This window comes from Myotis daubentonii, chromosome 2 (genome assembly GCF_963259705.1).
Source record: "Myotis daubentonii chromosome 2, mMyoDau2.1, whole genome shotgun sequence".
Classification (NCBI taxonomy): domain Eukaryota; kingdom Metazoa; phylum Chordata; class Mammalia; order Chiroptera; family Vespertilionidae; genus Myotis; species Myotis daubentonii.
In genome coordinates this window covers 31715552-31740359 of record NC_081841.1, presented here as the reverse complement: position 1 = coordinate 31740359, position 24808 = coordinate 31715552, and the positions used below count along the sequence as shown (strand labels likewise).

Below are 24808 nucleotides of genomic sequence, written 5' to 3'. Positions count from 1 at the left end.
AGAGAGACATTGATGTGAGAGAGAAACACTGCTGTCCGATTGTCTCCTATATGGGACAATGCTCCAATCAACTGAGTCACTTGGCCAGGGCCGGAATGCATCTTAAGAGTATATGATATAGTAAGCTTGTAATTAATGTAAATATCATTCAGATAAAACAAATTATTGCTGTTGGAACAAAATGGTGAATTAGCACAGATCACCAGTTTTCTCTCGATGATTCCTGAGACTATACTGACAAAGTTAAAATAAGAGCTATGCTAAGTCCTTGAGGAGGAAGAAGGCAGTGTTGACCCCATAGAGGAAGAAGATGGCCTCTGGGCAGAGGGTGCCGTGGTTAGGGGATGAGTTGGGAGAGACCTTCTGAGAGTTCCTCTTCCTGTTGCAAGCTGGGAAAATTACTGTGAACAAGTAATTACCATCACTATTGCTAGTCAAGGAAACTTGTGCATGCACCCAAAATTGCAGAGTGGAAGGGGGCAGTAGTGGGGTATTTGTGGAGCTTGTTTGAGTTGAGAGATAGACAAAATCAGGTACAGGGGAACTATTTTAAAATCTAGATTCTTTAAATTTTGGTAAGGGTTCTGGGTAAAAATTTAAAAGTTTTCATATTTTCTTTCTTGGAAAACATTTTAAAGTATACTTAAAAGTAAAATAAAATTTAGTTTCTAAAATTTTAGGTCATTGTCATATTAAAGTTAATTTAACTCTATTTTGGTTACTCAGGCTTTTTTCATTTAGTTATGGATTTATTTAGCCAGAGTTGTTAGAAATCTAGTTCTCTAGCAGTAAATATTTAAAAAGTAGACATACAGTCCAAACTGGTTTGGCTCAGGGGATAGAGCGACGGCCTGCGGACTCAACGGTCCCAGGTTCGATTCCGGTCAAGGGCATGTACCTTGGTTGCAGGCACATCCCCAGTAAGGAGTGTGCAGGATGCAGCTGATCGATGTTTCTCTCTCATCGATGTTTCTAACTCTCTATCCCGCTCCCTTCCTCTTTGTAAAAAATCAATAAAAAATATTTTTAAAAAAAGTAAAAATAAAAAGTAGACATACAACAAAATTTTATGTGTGACCATTATAATTAATGATACACAATGCTTTTGATTAGTATAGATTTACAACCCTTCCACATCCAAGGTATTATTATTTAAACGTAATCACCAATCAAGCTAAAACTTTCTTGTGAGAAGATATAAATTCCCTTCATGAAAAGTGGGGCTTCTAATAGGACAAGCAGGTTTATTATAACAAATTCTTTTCACATAGAATGAAGAACCCACTATTTCAGGAAAAAAACTATTTACTTATAACATATAAACATGTAATAAGAAAGTGTAAAAATTAATTTAAAAATTTAGGATTTAGAAACTTCTTTTTCCACTTACGTATTTGTCAACTTTCCCTACAACTTAGTGGTATTCTACCTATAGAAATGTCAGTAATCATTATGTCAAGTGCTCCCTGGAACTTGCCTGTAGTGGACTGTATCACAAAACTATATTTGGAAATATGACATAATTTGTAAAGTCAGTCTGGTAACTAGCGGTCGCTTAGTGTTTTTGGTGGCTTCCTTTCTATAAAAGTGTATTTATGTAACTACTAGAGTCTTACCTTTGAGAAATCACTAACTCATGTCAATCACTGGCATCCAACCAGGGTGGGCCTTGGAAATATTATTAAGAAAGCAAGACTTATCTTGAGATCCTTTCAAACTACCCCTTTCTCATTTCTCTCTGCCAACTTCATAGGCCATTGACCAGACTCTCTCCCAAAGGGCCCAGGGCTCTTAAGCTCCTCTCTCTCATACTCCCACGGCTCGTCTCTCGCCTAATCCCACAAATGTAATTTGTAGGTTTGATTCTTCATTCTCCTTTGCCATCACACATCACCAGCTGTGCATTTTCATTCCAATGTAGTATGTGCATGGCATCTTGAAAAACAATCCTTTCATAATGGGTCACTAGGTCAATGTATACCAGTTTCTGGAAATACCTGTGCTTTATCCTCTCCATATAACTTTCATTTACTTCAGCTCTTTGTAACTACAAAAAGACATGGGTTCTAAAGTCCAAGGTACATAAAAGCAAATCTAAAACTTAAAAGTTAAAATATGATTTAAACAACATATTTCTAAGGCATGTTCCAACCCATATATTACGTTTGACTATTTTTCTTACTACACATTTATTTTCTAAAAGTACCACATGCTTTCTACACATTTCCGCAACCTCATTAATTAGATTTATGTACATTTTCTCCAGTTTCATGTAGTTTTTAGCATGTAGGACAATTTTACTTCCGTGTTCTGATGCTACCTGAAATGCTACATATTAACAATATAGTTTAACATCTCCTTTGTGTTCCAATGTCTCATGATGTAAATGACAAACTTTCTCTCAGAATATTCAAAGTTCATAAGCTTGAACACTGGCTGTATCCTTTCCTTGGTTCTTCCCATTTATTTCATTTAAAAATGTTTCTAATAACTTCTTCACAACTACTTCCAGATGTTTCTTCTTTTCTAGTTTATTACTTAGACCATCATCCTACCTTCCTTCTACCCCAAACCAGGTTTACCTTATATGGAAAAACTTCAATAGTAAGTGATTTAACTCTGCAGCCCCCAGAACAAAAGTTGAATTCAGTCAATGAAAGGCATACATTGGAAAACGAGCAATACATTGAACATTTAATGATTTATTTAGCATACATTTAAGCAGCACTTACTATATGTAAGGCACTATTATAATTGTTTTAGAGGTATTACCTCATTTTATCCTCATACTAATTCTATGAAGCAGGTATTATGATCCCAATTTACAGATTAAGAAATGGGGCATGCAGAGGGTAAAAGACCCAGGCTCTCCCACAGGTGATAAGTGAAGAGTCCAGGATTTTAACACAGGCTATCATTTCCTAGACTATACCCTGTGGCCATAGGGCAAGTTTACAATACAGTGGGGCCTTGACTTACGCGTGTCCCGACTAACTAGTTTTTCGAGATATGAGCTGTCTCTTGGCCGATTTTTTGCTTTGAGCTGCGAGCTAAAATTGGGGTTATGAGCCAGCTTCAGATACCCCACTGCTAGTTGGCGCAGCGAACTTCACAGTGAACGCCACAACATCAGCCCAGCATCACGTGTCTCATTCGTTCACTTTTTGATTTGACATACGAGTAATTTGAGTTTTGAGCTCTGTCACGGAACGAATTAAACTTGTAAGTCAAGGCCCCGCTATATGTAATTCTGTGCTGGCTGCTAGTGATTCAATATACCATTAACTTTAGCAAATTACATGAATGTTTAAAGTATTATTTCATAAATAACTTAGACTTACAAGGAATTTCCCTGTATCCAATCTCCAAAGCATGAAAGTAATTCATAAATTCCCTAACTGGAATTTTGAAAGCTTCAAAGAGGCCCATGTCTTCAAAAAGTCTGTATGATACCTGTAAGACAGAAAGCAAAGCCTTAAAGCACATTCCTGAGTGTGTATTAGACATAAAAAGAAAAAAATCATATTATTTATGTCCAATAGAAACAATTATTGGAACAAGATATCAAATTGATTTTGAAGGCCTCTATGTGCTTAGCCCTTGAAATACCTGAGCACAAGGAGGACATATTTTTAAAGATAGAGACATTCACCCAAAAAACAACCAACTCAGAATGCAGTATAAACTATAGAAACATATAAGAAATTAAATTGCATGTAATATCATTAATTGGAGAATAATATTTACTACATTTCTAATTATATAGTACATACTATAAATGTAATAAAAGAATGAGACAGCTTTAATTTATCCAAATTATCTCTCTCTCTCTCTCTCTCTCTCTCTCTCTCTCTCTCTATATATATATATATATATATATATATATATATATATATATATATATATACATGTATATATATATATATACATGTATATATCTATATCTATCTATCTATCTATCTATCTATCTATCTATCTATATAAAAGTTTTCCAGAGGATAAAGAATTCAGAGTTGTGTATTAGTGAAGGATAAGGAAAAAAAATTATGAGAGAGAAAAGGGTTGCCTTGAGTAAAATGTATAGAGAAAAAAGATTTATTCTATTCAAAATAACAATGTCTAAACTATTTTTTCTAGCTTGCTCTCTTTCTCCTCTGAATAACTATTTTCCATCCAATTCCTTTCAAAGCTCTAGTGACTAAAATTAAGTAAATGCCTTTGGATATAACTGGCATTTTTGACATGCAAATGAAGAAAAAAGAATAAAGGGGCAGAAGAAGGTATTGGAGAGAGAAGTGGTTATTCTAGTGGTAAAGTGGAATACAACAGCATTTAGAGCAGCCTTACTTCATGTCACAAAGGCACAGTATTGGGTATAATTCAGGAGATTTTCTTCATAAAATTATCTTGGACTGCTTCCTCTAAAACTTTAATATATGCCTACATAGATAAATCTTCATCTTTTGTTATTGACTTTAAATCTATTCAAATTCAGTAACAGTTTAAAATTATATATTCAGTGTTTGTCACTATGTATATATGAGATTCATTCATTCAGCCATTCAGCGTATATCTATTGAGTGCCTACTATTTTCTAGGCAGTTTGTTATATACGTGGTGTGTGTGTGTGTGTGTGTGTGTGTGTGTGTGTGTGTGTGTATTCCTTCATGGATCTGGTAGGGCAAGGTAGTAGACATAATAAGAAAGGTATATACTTTGACAGAAAGTCAGAAGTCATATACAAAAAGAAAAACGGGATCAGGGACATTTGAGCAAAGAGTTAAAGGAAGTGTGAAGGGAGGTACGTGGATATCTAAGGAAAGAGTTGCTCACATAGAGTAAAAGCCAATGCAAAGGCCCCGAGGTACACAAGAAACAGCAAGAAAGCCAGCATGGATAAAGCAAGAAGGCCAGTATGGAATGAAGGCAGGAGTAGACTTTAAACTGGGATTGGTGCAATCTTGGTGTTTGACAGTCATATTGACCATTGTAAGGATTTCACTCTGCATGACGTAGGGAGCCATTGAAGACAATGAAGCTGGAAAGTAACTTTATTTGACATATGTTTTAAAAGGAGCACTGTAGTGGCTGGTTGGGAACAGAATATAATGTATATCAATTCTTTGTGGGGTTTTTTTTTTCACTTTGGACAGTAAGCATATTTAATTTTTAGCCTTTTTCTGTGTAATATAACATCCCACTTCTTCTCTTTAAAAAATGCAATAGATTCCTCAAAAAATTAAAAATGGAACTTCCATTTGACCCAGTGATCCCACTTCTAGGAATATATCCCAAGAAAACAGAAACACCAATTAGAAAGGATATATGCACCCCTATGTTCACAGCAGCATAATTTACAATAGCTAAGATTTGGAATCAGCCTAAGTGCCCATCAACACACGAGTGGATTAGAAAACTGTGGTTCATCTACACAATGGAATTCTACACTGCTGTAAAAAAGAAGGAATTCTTACCATTTCCAACAACATCGATGGAACTAGAGAGCATTGTGCTAAGCAAAATAAGCCAGTCAGAGAAAGATAAATATCACATGATCACTCATTTGTGGAATATAATGAACAACATAAACTGATGAACAAAATTAGAACCAGAGACATAGAAGCATCGAACCGACGGTACAACCTATGAGGGAAGGCGGGGTGTGAGGGGGTCAGAGATTAACCAAAGGACTTGTATGCATGCATATGAGCAAAACCAATGGACACAGACAGTAGGGGGGTGAGGGCTTATGCTTGGGGGTGGGGGTGACAGGGGAGAGGTCAATGGGGGGAAAAAGGAGACTCATGTAATACTTTAAATAATAAAGAATTTAAAAATGCAATAGAAAGTGAAGTTTATGGTTTCTTTAATATTTCAAGCCAATTCTTTTAGTTATTTCCCCTTTACTAATGCTTCATATAATATTTGAGTTCTTATTTATAAATACCTAATGGATTTATTTCTGCATATTAATTCAATAATAACACCAATAACAGCTTCTATGTGTATATATACATATATATATTTGGCATTTAATAAGTGAGAAGCCTACTTTAAATAATTTACATATATTAATTATTTACATGTAATTAATACTCACACCTTCTGAGATAGATACGATTAATTATTAATATTTGAAAACAGGAGAAACTGAGGCACAGAGAGGTGAGTGACTTGTTTAAGATCACACAGCTGGCACATTATCAGAACTAGAATACAAGCCAAGTAGTTTGGCTTCAGATTTTGTACTTTTAACAGCTTCAAATCCTACCACCAATATTTGAAATGCAATGATTTTTAAATTAAATTTTCCTATTATTCTTTTTTAACATTTGTAAGATGAATTAAAAAAATTAAGACAACAGGATATTTTACAGTGTGATTTTAAAACAGGAGAATTTTCACCAAGAAGCTGCTAAAAATCAACCATCAATAATCCAAACTCATAAATAAACAGCACCATTAACCAGATAGATATTGGTGACTGAAATAAGTGAGCAGCATTCAAAAATCTGAATAATGTCCTTTCAACTTTATTAAAATAAACATGATAATCATAAAAAAGACAGGCAGGCAGTACATTGAGACTGAGAAGTCATTTCCACTACACATATGTCTCTTTTAAAGTCTTTTGAAGTGAGGCATTTTCTGTGAAGTTTTAGCCAAAAGGTGATTTCTTGGAATGGTCAAGTTAATTCATTTCAGCTGTCCTAAATTCTTACTAAGGTGAAAAAAAAAATATGCCTTTCACACAGTGAAAATTTCATGATGTTTGTCCTTATAAACTCAAATCAAAGAGCAAAAAACTCCCATAAAGTTCTATTTAGCAGTGCAAATGAAGCGGCAATTCCAAAAAGTTTACCGTTTTGTAAGTTGAAAAAATAAAGTGACATAACAAGGATCATGCAGTTACATATTATTTTATTTTTGAAAGAAGAGTGGAAAATAACATTAATGAATCTTGTCAAAATTGAATTGTTAATCATGTCTAATCTTTCGGATGGCTACTCATATCCAAGACGCTTAGAAAACATTTGGTGGAAAAGCTGGTCAAGGCCCACCCTCCCTCCCTCCAGCTCACAGAACTTTGAGGGGAGATGGGATGCTACAATGATGCCTGGTACACTGTCACTGCTGCTGTCAAACCGGCTGCTATCATAACCACTTTTCTACTGCTCAGACTCTCCATTCGAAGAGTTGGAGATATAATAAGTGAGTGTGTCTTATAGGAGGCTAAACAGCAGTTGAAATAAAGGTAAAAAGCCTGGACTTCCAACACGATATGTCTGCATTCAAATCATGGATCCAATATGCCCTATATGACCGCAGATGAATAGTATTTCCTCTTTGAAGTCTCAATTTCCTCTTCTGTAAAATAGAGATTGAAAAAAAAAATTCCTGCATCAAAGTTACTGAGAAAAGTAAACTAGAGTTTCGGGGAGTCTGTGATGTACGCATCACATACAAAACAATGGGAGATTTTTCTCTCCACACCAGGGAACACTGTCCAGTAAAAGAGAGAAGAGCTCCTGGCCCAGGGCCACGTTTTTCCGGTGGCACCATGACAGGCATATTTGCAGGAAAAATCACTCCCTCAGAGTCACAGTCTGCCACGGGTTTCAGAAAGTGGAATGCAAAACCTCCCAGGGGAGCCCTGATGCATGAGGCTAGGGTGGAGTGAAGAAAAACGGCTGCCCTGAGTACTATTCAGCCATAAGAAACGATGAAACACCGCCGTTTGTGATAACAGGAATGGACCATGAGAGTATCATGTTAAGGGAAACAAGTCTATTGGAAAAAGAACCATATAATTTCATTCGTATGTGGGTTGTAAAACTGAAACTCATAGACACAGACAATAGTATGGTGATTACCAGAAGACAGGAGGGTGGGGGGTCAGTGAAGGGTAAAGGGGACAAAATAAATGGGGCGGGAAGATGATTTGACCTTGGGTAGTGGACACACAATGCAATATATAGATCAGGTAACATAGAAATATACACTTGAAAGCTATATAATCTTATTAACCAATGTCACCCCCAATAAATTTAATTTTAATCATAATTCTTTAATTAAGAAAAGAAAAAAGTCTACCCTAAAGCCTGTCCTTAAGATCAGCTAGCATAAAAAATGTTGCCTAGCATGAGGAGAAAGGGAGAGAAGAAAGGGAATAATAACTCCTAAGAAAAGAATAAGGCCATTTTAGTCCTCAATATGTGCATGGCCATGATGAAGTATAGCAGCGGCAACAATTGCATATTACATAGACTTTGTAATTATTCTGAGTTTCATATTTTATCAATCATTTTTAGGATACTTCTCTTGTCTGTAGCATGAACTGTCATTTAATTTTGACAGACATCTCAATTTCCTGATAGAACAGGAATTCCTTTAAGTCTACCAGACTGCTGTACCGATTTTTCAGTAATTTCCACACAAAGGTGGAATATTGGCGCTTGATGAAAGGTAGATGAAAGGTAGACCTATTTTCTACATGTCTCCACATTCCATCTTATTCTAACCACTTGTTTGCATGTAACTAACATTTTTCTATATCATGTTGGTTTTTTCTCTTTAATGCTCAGGAGCCCAGGTATAGGGGACAGTTAGGTTCAGGGCCTCGGGTCTGGTAGGATTTTAAGGCAGAAACACATTTTTCTTCTTGAAGACCAGATTAGTACTTGTTTGTGGAACTGAACAATGGAGGAAAAGGTCCCTCTATCTTATTCCTTCAAACCTTCATAGATCAGGAATCTTCATCCTGAAGTTCCACACTCAGATATTGGCTGAGAGGTCCAAGCAAAGCCTGTCTCCAATGTTTGAAGTAGAAATCAGTATATAAACTGACTTGTCTTCTGGTGTTTTCCAGGGAATGTTAGTGCAACAATAAATCAGGGTCCTGAATTCTCATCTAAACCTTATATTAAGGAGTTGGTAGTCTTTCATATCTCTGCTGTGATCTTTATTTAATCTATAAGAATTCACCTAAGACATTTTAAAATAAGGTAATAAGTGTTATTGCATCATCCCATTTAAGAGTAAATATTTTGATATGTGCTCATTAATTGAGTGAATCCATTGTTTTTTTGATTATTGAGAAAATTTTCATTCTTAATTTCTATATATTTTTTCTCCCTCATAGAAACAAATATTTATTTGGGAAAATTTGAAAATAGTCTAGCTTGTGATGCATAAAGGTTGTTTCCATACTAAAATACAGAGAACTCTCTTTGAATGTGTTTCTCATAGCACTGGAGGGGAAGATATTTATGCATAATATCTTAGTTTTCATAGGTCTAAACACTGTAAAATTAAAAAGTTTAGAAAATAGTCAATGGAAATAATTACAATAAATTAGTGTTTATAAATAGGCAGCTTTCTTTTTTTGAGGGCCTGTGTCAGTTTTTCTTCTGCTGAGTTCTATGAATTTTAGATCATTTCTCCATCTTGCTTGTATATCCCACCCCAAAATACATATTTTAATTGCAGAATATGGTATTTTACTCATTTGAAGTTCCAATTACTTTTGTTAACCCACGACCACCAAATCTATAGAATGTTGGGTACTAAAATTTCCTTTCTGTACTCACTACCCACCACTGGTATCAAGTGTGTACAGAGCTTTAACCAACCAAGGAATTTTTTTTTTCTATATTTAAAGTCATAGGTATGAATTCATTTCTTACTTGACTAAGAATACGGCCACATTTTCTTCCTATTTTTTCCACCAAATCAAAAATTGGAAAATTCCAAGTATTTAGCTGCTCCATAATTGAGTCCAAGTTATCCATGACAAGAGGTTCAGGAGCAAGAATTGGTTTGTCCTGGAATAAAGATGAAAATATTTTAACAATATACAGTTTTTCTATAAAGTAGTTCATGCTTTAGTAAGTTCAATGCAACAACTGAGTTTATTTGAAGTAAATGGCTTAATACTTCAGGGTGAATGGGTGAGCTTTAAAAAAACATCAAGATGAACAAGACATTGGCCCCTAAGTAAGGAGAAATGGTCCTTATGCTGTTTCAGACCATGTTTTGTATTATTAGGTGCCTGCTTGTGCTGGTTCATACATGCTACAGGAAAAAAAAAAAGAAAAGAAAAGAAAAGAAAAAAGAAAGATGCTTCTTCCATAAGTTTACATAACTACTGTAGGGTTCTTAAGGAAAAATTCAAGGGCTTCAGAACACTTGGAAATTGCATTAAATTTATCTCTTTATACGTTTATGTAAAATTTTTTGAGATGAACATTCCTAGCTCATATTGGACTCTCAAAAGAAACTCTTGAGTGAGGAGGAGGCATTTATGATCCCTACTAAAATTGGTCAAATTTGTGTTACTGCTTCAAAATTAGGGTTAATCCCGTGGAATGACAACAGCCACATTTTTTCAGGATTTTAATTTAATTCATGTGATTACAGTTTCCAAAGAAACATGTACCTTATACATGTATAGACATTTTATAATTGATCCCTAGTGAGGACATTATTAAGAATACATCTATAAAAAAGAAAAGAAAGATAATGCGGATAAAAAATGTAAATTATTTTGTTTGAAAATCTCTTTGATTTAAAAGTATTAAATGATAAATCAGGTTAAAGAAGAATGATAATAGCAGTAATTGATAATCACATGACAGCCCACTACTTTCTACCATTTGTTGCCTCCCCAAAATTAACCTGACTCAAATATGCTTTAACCTTTTTTAAATAGATCACTTTAAACACACAAAATAAGTCATTATTAAAGGATATTTTAATGGATAGCAAGTGTCTATGTAAACCTGATTTAACACAAAAAAGAAAACAAATATTGACTCAGTTTCTAAATTAAGGAGATGCTAGAAACACACACGCACAAAACAACAACAAGCAGATGCCCTAGGACAACTAACACATTTCACTTTATTGAATGATTGATATTCATAAAATGCGAGAGGCCCGGTGCACTAATTCATGCACCAGTGGGGTCCCTGGGCCTGGCCTGTGGGATCGGGCTGAAACTGGCTCTCTGACATCCCCTGAGGGGTCCCAGATTGCAAGAGGGTGTAGGCCAGGCCGAGGGACCCCACTGGTGCATGATTGGGGCCGGGGAGGATTGTGGGAGGGCTCCAGGGCTTGTCTTGCCTGTCTGGCTCAGTCCCTATCAGCTGGATCCCAGCAGCAAGCTAACCTACCAGTCGGAGTGTCTGCCACCTTGTGGTCAGTGCACATCATAGCAACTGGTCGACTGTCTGCCCCCTGGTGGTCAGTGCACATTTTAGCGAGTGGTTGAGTGGCTTTAGCACTTTATGCTTTGATTGGTTGAATGGACGACCAGACACTTAGCATATTAGGCTTTTATTGTATTGGATTATTTTACTGAATGAAATAATTCATTTTTCTTATGCATATTTACACTTTTAGATTGGGTTAAGAAATAGGTATAATCATTTGTGGAGATGAATACTTATATTTTTATTCACTAAGAAAATAAATTATTAAGAGATAAGACTTAAATAGGGAAAATTATATTCATATATATGGGGAGAGCTATAGTACATCTAAAATCCAAATGAGATATTTCTGTAAGCCTAATGATTCTGGGATTTATATTTAAGCCAATCCCTATAATAGAGTCCAATTTCTCAGGTCAACAAATGAGATAAGTGATATGGGGCTACCAGGAACATCATGGTCTCAGGCGCATAGGTGCTACAAGCTGAAGCTTTCCTCAGTGGCTCTGCTGGGCACTCGGTTTCATCTTCATTCTGTACAATATCACTGCTATCACTGTTGTTATTAGTTTCATAATCAGAGGTAACTTGAGCAGTGTCATCTGGAATTGAAAGAAATCAGCCTGTTATGAAACTTGTAACAAGAATGTGGTCCCATTTAAGTGAATATTCCTAAAATGCATGTGGTTAATACAGTTTTGAGAGAACTATTGCCTTCATGAGCCTTTACACACCGAGAATATAGGATCATATGTATATGTTGGGTGTAGATATATAGAAACATTTTGGACAGCTTTGCACCAAGATTTTACCCATGACTAACTCTAGGTCAGCGGTTCTCAACCTGTGGGTCGCAACCCCTTTGGGGGTTGAATGACCCTTTCATAGGGATCGCCTAAGACCATTGGAAAACACATATATAATTACACTAGAGGCCCGGTGCACAAAAATTTGTGCACCCGCGGGGCGGGGGGGGGGAGACCCTCAGCCTGGCCTATGCCCTCTTGCAGTCTGGGACCCCTCAGAGGATGTCCACCTGCTGGCTTAGGCCCGCTTGTTGGGGGATCGGGCCCAAGCTGGCAGTCAGACATCCCTCTGGCAGCCTGGCAGCCCTTGGGGGATGTCCACTTGCCAGCGGGGAGCAGGCCTAAGCTGCAGTTGGACATCCTTAGTGCTGCTGAGGAGGCGGGAGAGGCTCCCACCACCGCCGTTGTACTGGCAGCCATCAGCTTGGCTTGTGGCTGACCAGAGCTCCCCTGTTGGAGCGCACTGACCACCAGAAGGCAGCTCCTGCATGAAGCATCTGCTTCCTGGTGGTCAGTGTGTGTCATAGTGACCAGTAATTCCCAGTCTTTCTGCTGTTAGGGTCAGTTTGCATATTACCCTTTTATTATATAGGATAGAGGCCTGGTGCATAGGTGGGGGCTGGCTGGTTTACCCTGAAGGGTGTCTCGGATTAGGGTGGGGGTCCCGCTGGGGTGCCTGGCCAGCCTGGGTGAGGGGCTGATGGCTGTGTGCAGCTGGTCACACCCCCTTCAGGTCAGGGTCCCCATTGGGGTACCTGGCCAGCCTGGGTGAGGGGCTGATGGCTGTTTGCAGGCTGGTCAAGCCCCCCCCAGTGGGGACCCTCACCCCATGGAGGTTTGGCTAGCCTGGGTGAGGGTCTAGTGGCTGTTTTCAGGCTGGCCACACCCCATTTAGGGTGGGGGTTCCCCACTGGGGTGCCTGGCCAGTCTGGGTGAGGGGCTGAGGGCCATTTTCAGGCTGGCTAAGCCCCCTGGCGATGGAAGCTCCCAGCCTCTCCTTTTTTTATTTTTTATTTTTATTCTGGGATTTATTTAAACTTTGATTTATTTAATTGAAACTTTGTAGTCTTGAGAGGAGCTCAGAGCTGGCCAGGATGGGCGGGAGGGAAGCCTCCTGCTCGCTCCAGCTCCGTGGCCACGGCTGGCTGAAAGCAGGTATCTGGGGTTTATTTACCTTCTATAATTGAAACTTTATTGCTTTGAGTGGAGCTCAGAGCCCTCAGCGGCAAGCGGGAAGCTTGGCTTCCTCCATCATTGGGGCAACCAAGCCTCCTTCTTGCTCCAGCTCCGTGGCTGCCAGCCACCATCTTGGTTGGGTTAATTTGCATATAGTTGCTCTGATTGGTTGGTGGGCATGGCTTAAGGAGTAGTGAAGGTATGGTCAATTTGCATGTTTGTCTTTTATTAGTGTAGATATTATTTTTGTGATTAATCACTATGCTTTAATTATGTTCAATTTGTAACAATGAAATTGGGGGTCACCACAACTTGAGGAACTATATTAAAAGGTTGCGGCATTAGGAAGGTTGAGAACCACTGCTCTAGGCAGTCAAATTATGGATGATTTTGATTTCTTTCATTGTCTTTTAAAATTTCTCATCTAAATATCAGGAACATTTCATTTGTGATCAGAAGAAAGTAAAGCAATTTCCTTTTTGAGGAAGAGAATGCAAATAAAGAATTACCTGTTCTGCTTGGTGTCCGAATGGCTGTACCACTGCTCTCCAGGGGCCCGTCAGCAGGATTGCCTTGGGAAAATGGCCTGCCACAGCTGAAAAATATTGGAACAGCTGTAAGTATATCCTCTTTTCAGAAAAATCACAGGCATACACCATCTATCTACATTGATAAATAGCAATAATCAAATATTTCTACCTTCTACTTGTTTAAGGGGGAAAGTCATTTGGTTTTATACATGGATGCTGATATGCAATATATTTTCTTTCTTGTGAGAACATGATCAATACAAAGGATCAGAAGCTTCATTTGACTCTCATCCCTTTCCATAGTCTAGACCAGCCATGGGCAAACTATGGCCGATGGGCCGGATCCGGCCCATTCGGCTGTTCTATCCGGCCTGCGGAGCAGAAGGAGCGGAGGGTTCTCTTGCTCTCCCCTCCGCTCCTTCACCAGCAGCAGTGTTAACATGGCAACGTCGGGAAACACGGCCGCAGCTCCTTCTTCTGAGTCCAGTTTAAGAACCCATTGTGGCCCTAGAGTCAAAAAGTTTGCCCACCCCTGGTCTAGACCATATTGGAAGTGAAACTACCAGCAAAATGTTGTTATATAATTCAGAGAATCCTGGCATAGCCTGCTACCTCCTTATAGTAATGGTTTTGGAGATGTCAATGTGTATTTGGTCAAAAATATCTCCCCTAATAGAATCCCTCTGGGCCTATGTAAAAACCTCACTATTGGATTTATTTTTATGGCTGAAGACATTTTATGTCCAAAGAGCCCTTTAAGAAAAGATTGTATGTGCGGAAATAAAATAATATATGAATTTTTTTTTGCCTCCAATTTTTTTTTTTTTTTTTGCAGTTGGATCAATTACCTGTTAAGGCCCTTAGGAAATGATGAAGGTTGATTGTAAAATAACAGCATAGGATTCAAGTTGAGAAAAACAAACCAAGGAAGTACATTGTGGGTAACTGAGAAAAAGAAGATATCTGAGAGGTGGTACCTTAAACTGTGGAGGTTGGAGGATATAGGATACTTTTGCTTTCTCAACCATTTTGACTGTATTATAAATTAAAAAATAACCTCACAAATGTCCTGGCAAATTTCCCCTTTCACTCATCTTGTTTAGAGACTTCAGGGTTAGGTTTTAATTCTGTATTTGCTTCTGAGTTCCTTCCTTTTGCCTAATATTACAAAGGGTCTCAGAGGGCTTCTGTTTGTTATTTAACCACAGATTCACTCTAAAAATAAAAGAAGTGAGTGATAGTTTATAATTTAATATAATTAATATCTCATCACCACCCCCCCCCCGCCCATTGTGCTTATATGCGTGGTACAGATAAACACTTTCTAGTTAGATAGTCTTTTCATCCTAACTTAATTTACTTTTTGAGCCTTGAAGGTAAGTGGAAAAACATCGCACTCAAAATATTTCAAATTATGAAATCCCATTAGGGAATCAAAAGAAAATGACAGGGCCAAAGGAAAGAGAAAGTAGATGCCAATGATGTGCTTACATTGTCCAATGAAACTTAGTAGAAGCAGCGTTTATTAGTTTTAAATTTTTCATTGCAAGATAATACTTAAAAGGAACATTTAAATTAGTAGTTCAAACATACTACCTTTTATGCCAAAAAAACAGCTTGTTGCATAGACATTACAGCAGCCAAGAGGCTGGGAAGCAACGCCAAACCCTTCGAGTTCAGCAGGGGAAACCACAATAATTAGTCGTGTGTTTCTGGAGCTCCCTGGGCCTACATGGGTGGCTGCCTTGAAGGCAATAATAAAACATGGTTTGAATTATAGATTTATGAAGCCCAAACACATAAAACACACACTACTGGATTTATAAACATTACTGAACAAGTAGGCAGTGAAATTGCCTTGTTTTTCTCCAAAAGCTTTTTTTATAAAAAGCCCATTACATTCTTCCTGCTAGGAATACAATAAATAGACTGGGATGAGAAAAGCTATGTGAGCGGCAGATCTTTCCTGGCCACCTCTCTCCCTCCCTTCTTTAGGCGACTTATACCTCACGAATCTGGAGGCCACAGCAGATGTCCTTGATGCTGATATTCCACTGGGCTTCTTCTTGGCTTAGGATGCATACCCCCAAAATGTTTCTGAAGGGTGCTCCCCCAAACACTAGCTCCGTGGGCAATTATTGGGTGTTAACCTAATGAAATTGGTTCTGTGGTTAAATAAACAGACATCTAGATGAAACAAAAATCAAGAGGTTTTCCTTTTGCAGGATGTCTCAGAGCTTTTGATAAAGTCATGAATGTTGTGAATCACTACAAGGGGAATATGTATGTTTTACCACAGAGCATGCCTTTTTTTTTTTTTTTTTTTTTTTTTTTCGTAGCGGGAAAAGATGGGATTAGTATCCTACAGAAATTATTTTATTTAAAAAGCTGTCATAGCCCTAACCGGTTTGGCTCAGTGGATAGAGCGTCAGCCTAGGAACTAAAGGGTCCCAGGTTCGATTCCAGTCAAGGGCATGTACCTTGGTTGCGGGCATATCCCCAGTGGGGGGTGTGCAGGAGGCAGCTGATCGATGTTTCTCTCTCATCGATGTTTCTCTCTCATCGATGTTTCTAACTCTCTATCCCTCTCCCTCTCTCCCTTCCTCTCTGTAAAAAATCAATAAAATATATTTAAAAAAATAAATAAAAAGCTGACATAGAGAAGGCAGTTGAATAACTTTTGGTCAGTAGAACCACTTTTTATTCTGGCCGTGGCCAAACAAACAAACAAAAAATGTTTTTTCCCTATAAAAATATTTATAAAGAGAAAGGAAATAAAAATAAAGGTTATAAACAACATTCATTTAATATAGAGTTTATAAACAAAGGATCTGAATATGAAATTTGTGAAGCTCAAAACTGAAAATATTGATCAAATCTGGGTCTGTGAAACATGTGACATTAGAAGACCAACATGTAACTAATTTATTCGAACGGTTATACTCATGAACCTTAGAAAAGTAGCATGTTATTCAAGACACTCCTGTGATTATACTTAGTTTAAAAACATTCAACTCTTTTTGACTGAAAGAAATATTGTAAAGCTTTAAGCTCAATGGTTCAAGATGAAGCTATTTCTGAAGATGAAGCTAATCCGTAAGAGGCAGTATTTCTGTCTTAGGGACAATGTTGGCAAAATAATTACTCTTGCCATGCGAGGCCCTTATTTTCTAACCCTCTAGGAAAAGACAACACTTTGCAAGTCTATTTCAACATGGTAGATCAGCACAAGCAATTGCTTTGCATTCTAAGAGCCCTGTGTTATTTGCACATTTTTAAAGTGTTAAAATAGGAATTGCAAACTTAACATAAAATGCCTTTAAAAATCAGTATAAAACCCTCCCTGAAGAAGTAAAAAAAAAAAAAAATTCCAACATAATATCAAACTATATTTAATTACCTGACATGGTTTTTAAAAACATATGCTTTATGTATGTTCTATCAGTAAGCAGACAAAATATACAACTAATTATTGCATCTCTCAAGATTAGTTGTATGGCCCATATGGACTCTAAACTTTCTACTAGTAGAAAACCACTGAAAAGTTAAGTTTCTATTATACCTTATTCAACACAGATCACATTATCCTATACTTCCTTATCAACTACTCTGGCAAACATACACATAGCTATGTGGACTGCCGGTGAGTGTTCCTAAGAGGAGAAGTAGTACTGGTTTCCTTATTAAACTCCAGCTAACAACGTACAATTCTTACCCGCTACATATGACAGGTGGCGTCAGTATCTGAGGAGACAGGTCAGGGGCACTCTGAGTGTAAGTTAAGGCCCTGTGCGAACCTAGGCCCGGTTTGGCAGTTGTGTCGGCAGATTCTAGAAACTGAACTGTAGGAATTTTGCTGACAGGACTGCTGGCTGGAGTCCCTTGGAGAGGTGAGGAACAGGGCGATGAAAGAGGTGAAATTTTAGCGAGGGCACCTGAGAAGAAAAGAAATCATTAAGTCACAAGACATGTCTTTGGAATTCAAACCTGCTACTCTTAAACTTCACCTTGGACTCCTTTGAACGCACTAAAGGCCCCAGGAGTACTCGGGCCCGGTCAGGCCTCCCCTGCATGCCACCAGCTGGAGACGGGGTGGACGGGGTGTATGGACAGCGGGGGTATCTTCACAGCATGAGATGAAAGGAATGAATCATTGTGAAGACAATTGGTGGCAATGTTGGCAAATCCAGTGAAAGCCTTGGTGGCCTGGAGTAACTTCAGGACAGAAGAATATTATTTTTGTTTCTTCTTGTCATTCTAAAATGATGTTAATGGTTAACATTTTCTCATATGTTTGCCTTCTCTTCTGCTGTGAAGTTTTTAGCAGCAAGAAGATCGGGAATTATTTTAAATATTAACATGTCTGGAGCAGGGTTTGGCAGGCATACAATGCTTAAAATATGTAAATAAAGAAGATACATTCATCAGAGGCATTTAACTTTATTACCCATGGGTGTTTTCAGCAAAATGACTAGTTTGGGTGTGAAATTACTTTGATCAGAGTAATTTCTGAAGAAGACATTTAAAAATGTAATATGCCCCCTTTCCGATCACACAATAGGCCTGAAGTTTAAACTTTAAGTGTGGGTGTTTGTGGCAAACTGTTTACTCTCGGTTGTGAGGATTTTACAGAACACTGAGTTAGATTTCCAATGTTTGAGTTCAGGGGCGATGTCTTTTGAATTTCCTCTCTCATGTAGGGAAAGCAACCCATGTTAAAACTGAAGAAAAGAGAGAAATAGCTTCTGAACAACCACCTGTTTACTGATGCTGAACAATCTACTGTACAGCAAATGAAATGAAATCATGAAAAGTTGTTTCCGATTCCTCACCACTCCAGGGAAATGTACAGCCAGCAGCTCTCACATCATAATATGTGTGGGGAACTGGCAGCTGGCTAGTCGGCTTCCCATGTTTAGTTCTCCCAAATGTTTTGTTTGTCACACCCACAGTTCACAGTTTTCTTGGCCCACTGGAAGGAATATGAAGCTTGCTGAAGGGCTTTGGTAATTAAGTTTTTTTGTTTTGTTATTTCTTTTGTTTTACTATCATACTCTTCCTTTGATTCAGTGTGGAGGCCTGCAACGCCTCCTAGCCCTTTTCTCAATATTTCTATTGTTGATTCCTGATCAAGAGAACCCTGGCCTTTATGCCTAACTGAAACCTCATAGGCCCAGAGAGGTAACATAACTTTCCCAGGGTCACAGTGCTAGTCAACAGGAGAATATGGAGTGGGGACAGTTATTCTTGTAAAAGGTGGCTTCTTAGCCACTCTGGCAGAGGATGCCCATGGGAGAATGCATTGCCTACCAGGCAGCACTTGTATTGCTCTGTACAATGACAAGCTTTATGGTTTTAATTTTGATTTCCACTTTCAGTGAAAAGGCTTAGCTATTTTAGCAGAGATATTGACAACCCTCAGATCACATCATCTCTTAAGCCATAAGAAAATGAAGTTCACTACATATTTATCTCAGTTTCTCAACCAGCCTATCATTGGGTGCAGCAAGTGTGTTACAGATACCTGTGAAGTATTAATGGCTGTGAATTTTTTAAAAAAAGACTTTATTTGGAGGCCCCAGAAGAAAATTAGTGTTTAATATTATCTCTAATATTAGATTTATATTGTAAATTATATTAAAATCTAATTATAATTATTATAATTTTAGCAAATGCAGGAAATAAAATGTTCAACAAGCTCTAAATCCCTTCTCACTTTCCCCCTGCTATATAACATCGTATTCACATTATTACACATACGTATATGTGTGCTCTGTTTTTTTTTAAAAAAAAGGCTGAAAAGGACTAGTTTAATTTAGACTATTTGTTAGATTACAGCTGACTGAGTCACCAGATATATTAGAAAAAAGCAGTATAAGCATTAAGGAGCTGGATGGGGGTGTGACATATTATAAAGGTTACAAATTAGCTCAATGATTTGTCGCAGTGGTTTTCAATTTTCCTAATGCTGTGACCCTTTAATACAGTTCCTCATGTTGTGGTGACCCCCAATTTCATTGTTACAAATTGAACATAATTAAAGCATAGTGATTAATCACAAAAACAATATGTGATTATATATGTGTTTTCCGATGGTCTTAGGAGACCCCTGTGAAGGGGTCGTTCGACCCCCAAAGGGGTCGCGACCCACAGGTTGAGAACCGCTGATAAGGAATGACTGTGTGCCCTGTTCCAGGGGCTAAGGAGGCAGTAGTGAACACAAAATGCTCTATTCTTATGGAGCGTCCACTCTGTTGTGGGGAAACAAAAATTAAAAAAGAATTAGAAGAAGAAAAGGACTTAGAAGAAGAGGAGGAGGGAGAAAAGGGGAAGTAAGGAAAAAGAAGGTTAAGAAAAAAAAAGGAAGAGGTATAGGAGGAAAAGGAAGAAAAGAAAGTCAGGCAGTTTTAAGTAATAGAAAGAAAAATAATGCGGGGGTAGAGGACAGAGGACAGAAATGCTCTCAGTGTAAAATTTCAACAGAGATCTAAATGTCTATTTAGACAAGCACCTGGGGAAGCATGTTCTAGAAAGAGGGACCTACCAGAGGATCAGTGTGGCTTCAGCTTAGCAAGGAGGAAGAAGAGGGGCAGGGAATGTGACCAGAGAGGTTGCTGGGTAAGATGGTACAGAGCTGCGGGCCAAGGCAAGGGCTTAATTGTGGTCTTAAAAAAAAAGAGACTCCTGATAGGCATTGCCTGAGACATTTCCTTCATTATTTTGCTAGGTAGTTGTGAGTTTTTTGACAAGTTTCTGCCACTTTTTTACAAAGCCCGTGGAAACATTGCACATTTCTGTTTTGACACAGCGTGCTCTCTGAAGGTCATTTACGAGAAGAGTGATTTTTTTTCATTGCTAATTTTTAGTAGATGCCAGCTGATGTTCTCAGAGAAATGAAATTCTCTCTTAAAAATCCACTCAACGATTAGAGTTCTTAGAACTCATGGATTAACTAAACTTAAAAAAAAAAAATAAGCAGACCTTAAGACTCCACATTTACTGCCTGGGAAGAAATTTAAAATAAACCTTGAAACAGAGGAGAAGCACTTCGCTTCTGCAGAGCTGAGAGTCTATGTATTTTGAATACAGCTAACAAGCAAGAGTCTTGGCAACAGCCCTGAAAAGCAGGGATATTTTTATTCTGTAGGTGAGAAGATAAGGTATAAACATATAAATTCCTTTGTTCCCCAAACCGAACTCCTATTTCTCACAGTGTGCATTATCTTAGTTTACTTAAAGTTTTAAAAGCAGAAAGAGAATGCTATAGGAAATGGGCCCATGTTTACATATTAGTTTTCAAGTAGATAGAAAGATATAAGTGCAGATAAAAACCAAATAACCTTTTTAGAAAGGAAAGACTACAAATGAAATTATATCAGACACAGAAACTGGATACTCCAGGGAAATGGGAGAAAGACCCTTTTTTTTTTAAAGTTTTCAAGAACAGATTGTTTTTTAAGGTAGTTTATGTGTAATCGGGTGTAACGTTAGTGAACTTTGTAACATTTGAAATCTCACCCACCTTTATGTTGCACACTCACACATTTATACACACAACCTAGTGAAGGGATTCAGATAAATATGTATTCATTCAAATATGCTTATCTTCATTTATATTTCAGTAATTTTAAGAGACTCCAGAAAAGAGACGTATTAGCTCATGAACTACAAATCCTTGAGTAACTGAAGCTAGTCTAATGTGAAATAGTTGAAACATTAAAAAATAAAAAAAAACTTAAGATACAACTTTAAAAAATTCTAAAATGCCAGGTCCTTTGAGTAATTCAGTCTGTAATTTCTTGCTCCCAAGAGCATGAAAAAATGTGTGTCAAGACACAAGGAACTTTGGGCAATCAAAGGGAGATGATAAACAATACTGGAAGGAAATCATTTAAGTGAATCCATCTGTTTTGTGCTGTAAAACTCTCTCAGCTTAATTTTAATTGAACAAGAAAGGAACCAGCATGTCTGATAAATACACGCCTCTTTTCCCTGCCCACAGGCAAATGGACAATCCTAATAGTTTTCCAAAACAGAACATGTATCTAAACTATAGAGAATGAAAAAATAAAATCACAAAGTCATAATTTAAGTTATCTCTCATTTCATATTTTCTATAAGGGAAAACTCAGTCTAGCTTACTTTAATGATTACAGAAAGATCTTATAAAATCTAATCTTTATAAGATCTAATTCTTATAAAATAATATTATAAGAATTTTATAAGAATTATAAGAATCTGTGAAGGGACTACTACAAGCTCACTAAGTATGAAATCAGAGGAATTCTAAAGGCCCATTACTGGCATAATGGCAGCTCTACATTGTCAGTGACTCATAAATAGAAAAGCAAGATTGAAAATGCAAGTCATATTTCAATCTCCTATTTTATGCTTTAATCAAGACTCATGTGATTTCACCCATTTATTTTATAATAGTAACTGTAAATAAATGGTTGTGTTTCAACTATTTAAATCAATGCTGACTGATCAAGCTAGAGGACACACTGTTGAAATGATTTGTGCAAAGCATAGATTTCATTAGTCCCCTCTAAAAACAGCTCACTTATTTTTCAGTGGTTCTATTTTCTACTTTTTGCTTGCATTCTCCAACCTCTTTTGCCTATTAGTTGGTATTTTCCTCCTTAGACTCTATTCACACTTTGATTCTATATATTTCCTTACATTCTTTGCCACATAAAGGGACTTTACCAGGCCCCTTTCCACATAGTTTAGTTAAAAGCAGCCGGCATCACAGACAGTTATATCAAACATAACACACCTCATTAGCTCAATCAACCCAATACCATCATTAAAAGCAAACAAGGGTTTCAAAGCAGAAGGACCTATCTGATCAGGGAGAACTGTAACTGAATTTCAGGTCTCTGATTCTTGATGGATTTTTTTCCCCCTTTTGGCAGACTCGCAGGAATTTTAGTTGAATCAAGCATGCTTAATATATAGGCTATTTTATAAACATTTAGCTCTGCTGTGATAGCAGTCTAGAGATGCCACAATGCAAAGTCCTCTCCAAAGTAATCAGGATAGAGATACCTTATGCACATTTTCTGACTCCCCGTTTGTTAATTTTCCCTTGAATACTATATTACGTCACTTAACATATCTTATTACCTTGCTTATATTTTTAAAAGTTATGTTTAGATGACCTTCAATGATATCTTCTCCCATTGCTGTTATTTTTATAACCTTGTATTTTTCTTTTAATATTTTAAAATTAAATGAAAATTTTTAGCATTTAAATATCTCCACCCTTTTCGAGATCTGTAAAGTTATTTTTCTTTCCTTTTTCTCTAACTCATATTTCTTGTGTGCTTAGTGATCTTGGTTGCAAGTTCTGATTTGTATGAATTTGATATGTTGAAATCATATGGCCCTTACCTGGTGATGCTTTCCTTCAAAAATTATTTGCACATATTTTTATAGGGAGCCTAGGGGTCCTCCTGACCTATGATCACTTTAGTACCCTTTAAAAGTCTCAGGTTCAATGTGAAATGCTCACATCCAGTTCCTTCACCTTGCTGGAGTCCCACCTGAGTCTCCACAACACTGAGCTCATCTGTATCTGCCCTCAGGGCAACCCAATTTAAGTATCTTCCCACCTTGCCTGTTCCTGGCCTAGGTGAAAGCTCCAGTCTATTTCTCAGGTCATGTGACCTCTAAGATTTAATGAACATTTTCAAAGAGCCGAGAGGACCTGATTAGTTTTTGGAAAACCAAATAACCTTTACTGTGATGCAATTCAGTGATGCAATTCCAATAAAAGTATATTTGCTGGAGAAAGTGTCTTTCTAACACCAAACAGTAGAGATTTAAGCAACGTTGGTGTTTAAATGGTTTCAAGAAACAGTCGCCAATAAAAAGGGGATGATCAAAGGGAAAGAAATCACTAATTTTTTTTTCTAGATGTAAAAACAGACAACAGAAATGCTTCCTTAATTTGTGTTTCTTATACTTAAGAGTTTATTTCAAGTTGGTCTCTTGAAATATCAGTGGGATGTGAGTACTACTTCTCTAACTCTCATAAAAACATTGTCATTTTGAGAACTTCTGCTTCTGGCTATGATTCTGTAGTTTGTAGTAAATTCCTGTTGCTTTGACAACCAATAGAAATGCTGAATTTAAAAGAAAAAACCTATCAAGGTGAGACAACTAATGTGGAGGACTAGGTTTCTAGAAAGAAGAGATCTTTAGCAGTGTGACTAAAACCCCATGAACGGTTCTTCCTTTCAGAGCATTATTTACTAACAATTAGCATAGAGCAAAAAGGCTGAAAACCCAGGCAGCAGGATGCAGCAATTAGGAAAACAAGCCAGCAGAGCTATTAGCAATGTCATGAGGCTGATGACACAAAAATTGGAGTTTGGGGCTATCAAGGCAGGCAAAGTTTGAATGTTGTAACAGCCCAGTGAGAAGGGGGTGGTGAGTGACATAAGTAAGAATTTCTTTGAAAAATTATAATATGTATAGTAAATAAAGCATTTCTTCAAGCTCCTATAAATATCATGTTTCTGAAAAATAAGTTTCTTTTAATAGCCACTAAGAATAAAATTGAAATTTCATAAGTACATTAGCTCTGATATATTATAAGATGATGCTTCTGGAAATTATCCTCATTATTATCCAAATTATTGGTGAGAGTGATTTCCTATTCATCCAATATGCTCAAGGTAAAATATCTGGTACAGCAACCTTGAAAGCATCAGTTTCATCATATAAAGTGGAAATTTAGGTAATTAGTTGGTTATTGAGGTTTTTTTCTTTTTAGAAGAGTCAAACCAAATATACCCATGTGCAGAGCATCCTCTGAATCTTATTTAAGTACTTAAGGCTTAGTTCTCTCGGTGACTGCACGCTCAGTGAATAGGAACTCTTCTCCCAGCAAGTCACTTACCTGGGCGACTTGGCTTTTTAGTCTTTACATAGTTAGCTGCAGAAACGGCATAGGACGAGCTGAAGGATCTGCTTTTGGTGAGGGTCATCATCGCAGGGTTATTCCAAGAATCAGAACTACCAGCACTATAAAGACAGAGCATAAAGAAAAATAAGTAAGTTGTTCATCAACCAT

At 37.3% G+C, this 24808-nt stretch overlaps 1 protein-coding gene across 1 annotated transcript in view; it reads right to left on the bottom strand.

The window, feature by feature from the left end:
* Positions 1-24808, bottom strand: part of PDE3A (phosphodiesterase 3A) — a 250823-nt gene that overhangs the window by 16578 nt on the left and 209437 nt on the right. The window contains exons 5-10 of the mRNA XM_059682336.1: positions 24635-24759; positions 17441-17660; positions 13705-13790; positions 11661-11815; positions 9687-9824; positions 3342-3453 (exon numbers count right to left, since the gene is read on the bottom strand). Coding sequence (XP_059538319.1) covers positions 3342-3453; positions 9687-9824; positions 11661-11815; positions 13705-13790; positions 17441-17660; positions 24635-24759 — 836 coding nt within the window. The remainder of the gene's footprint in view (positions 1-3341; positions 3454-9686; positions 9825-11660; positions 11816-13704; positions 13791-17440; positions 17661-24634; positions 24760-24808) is intronic.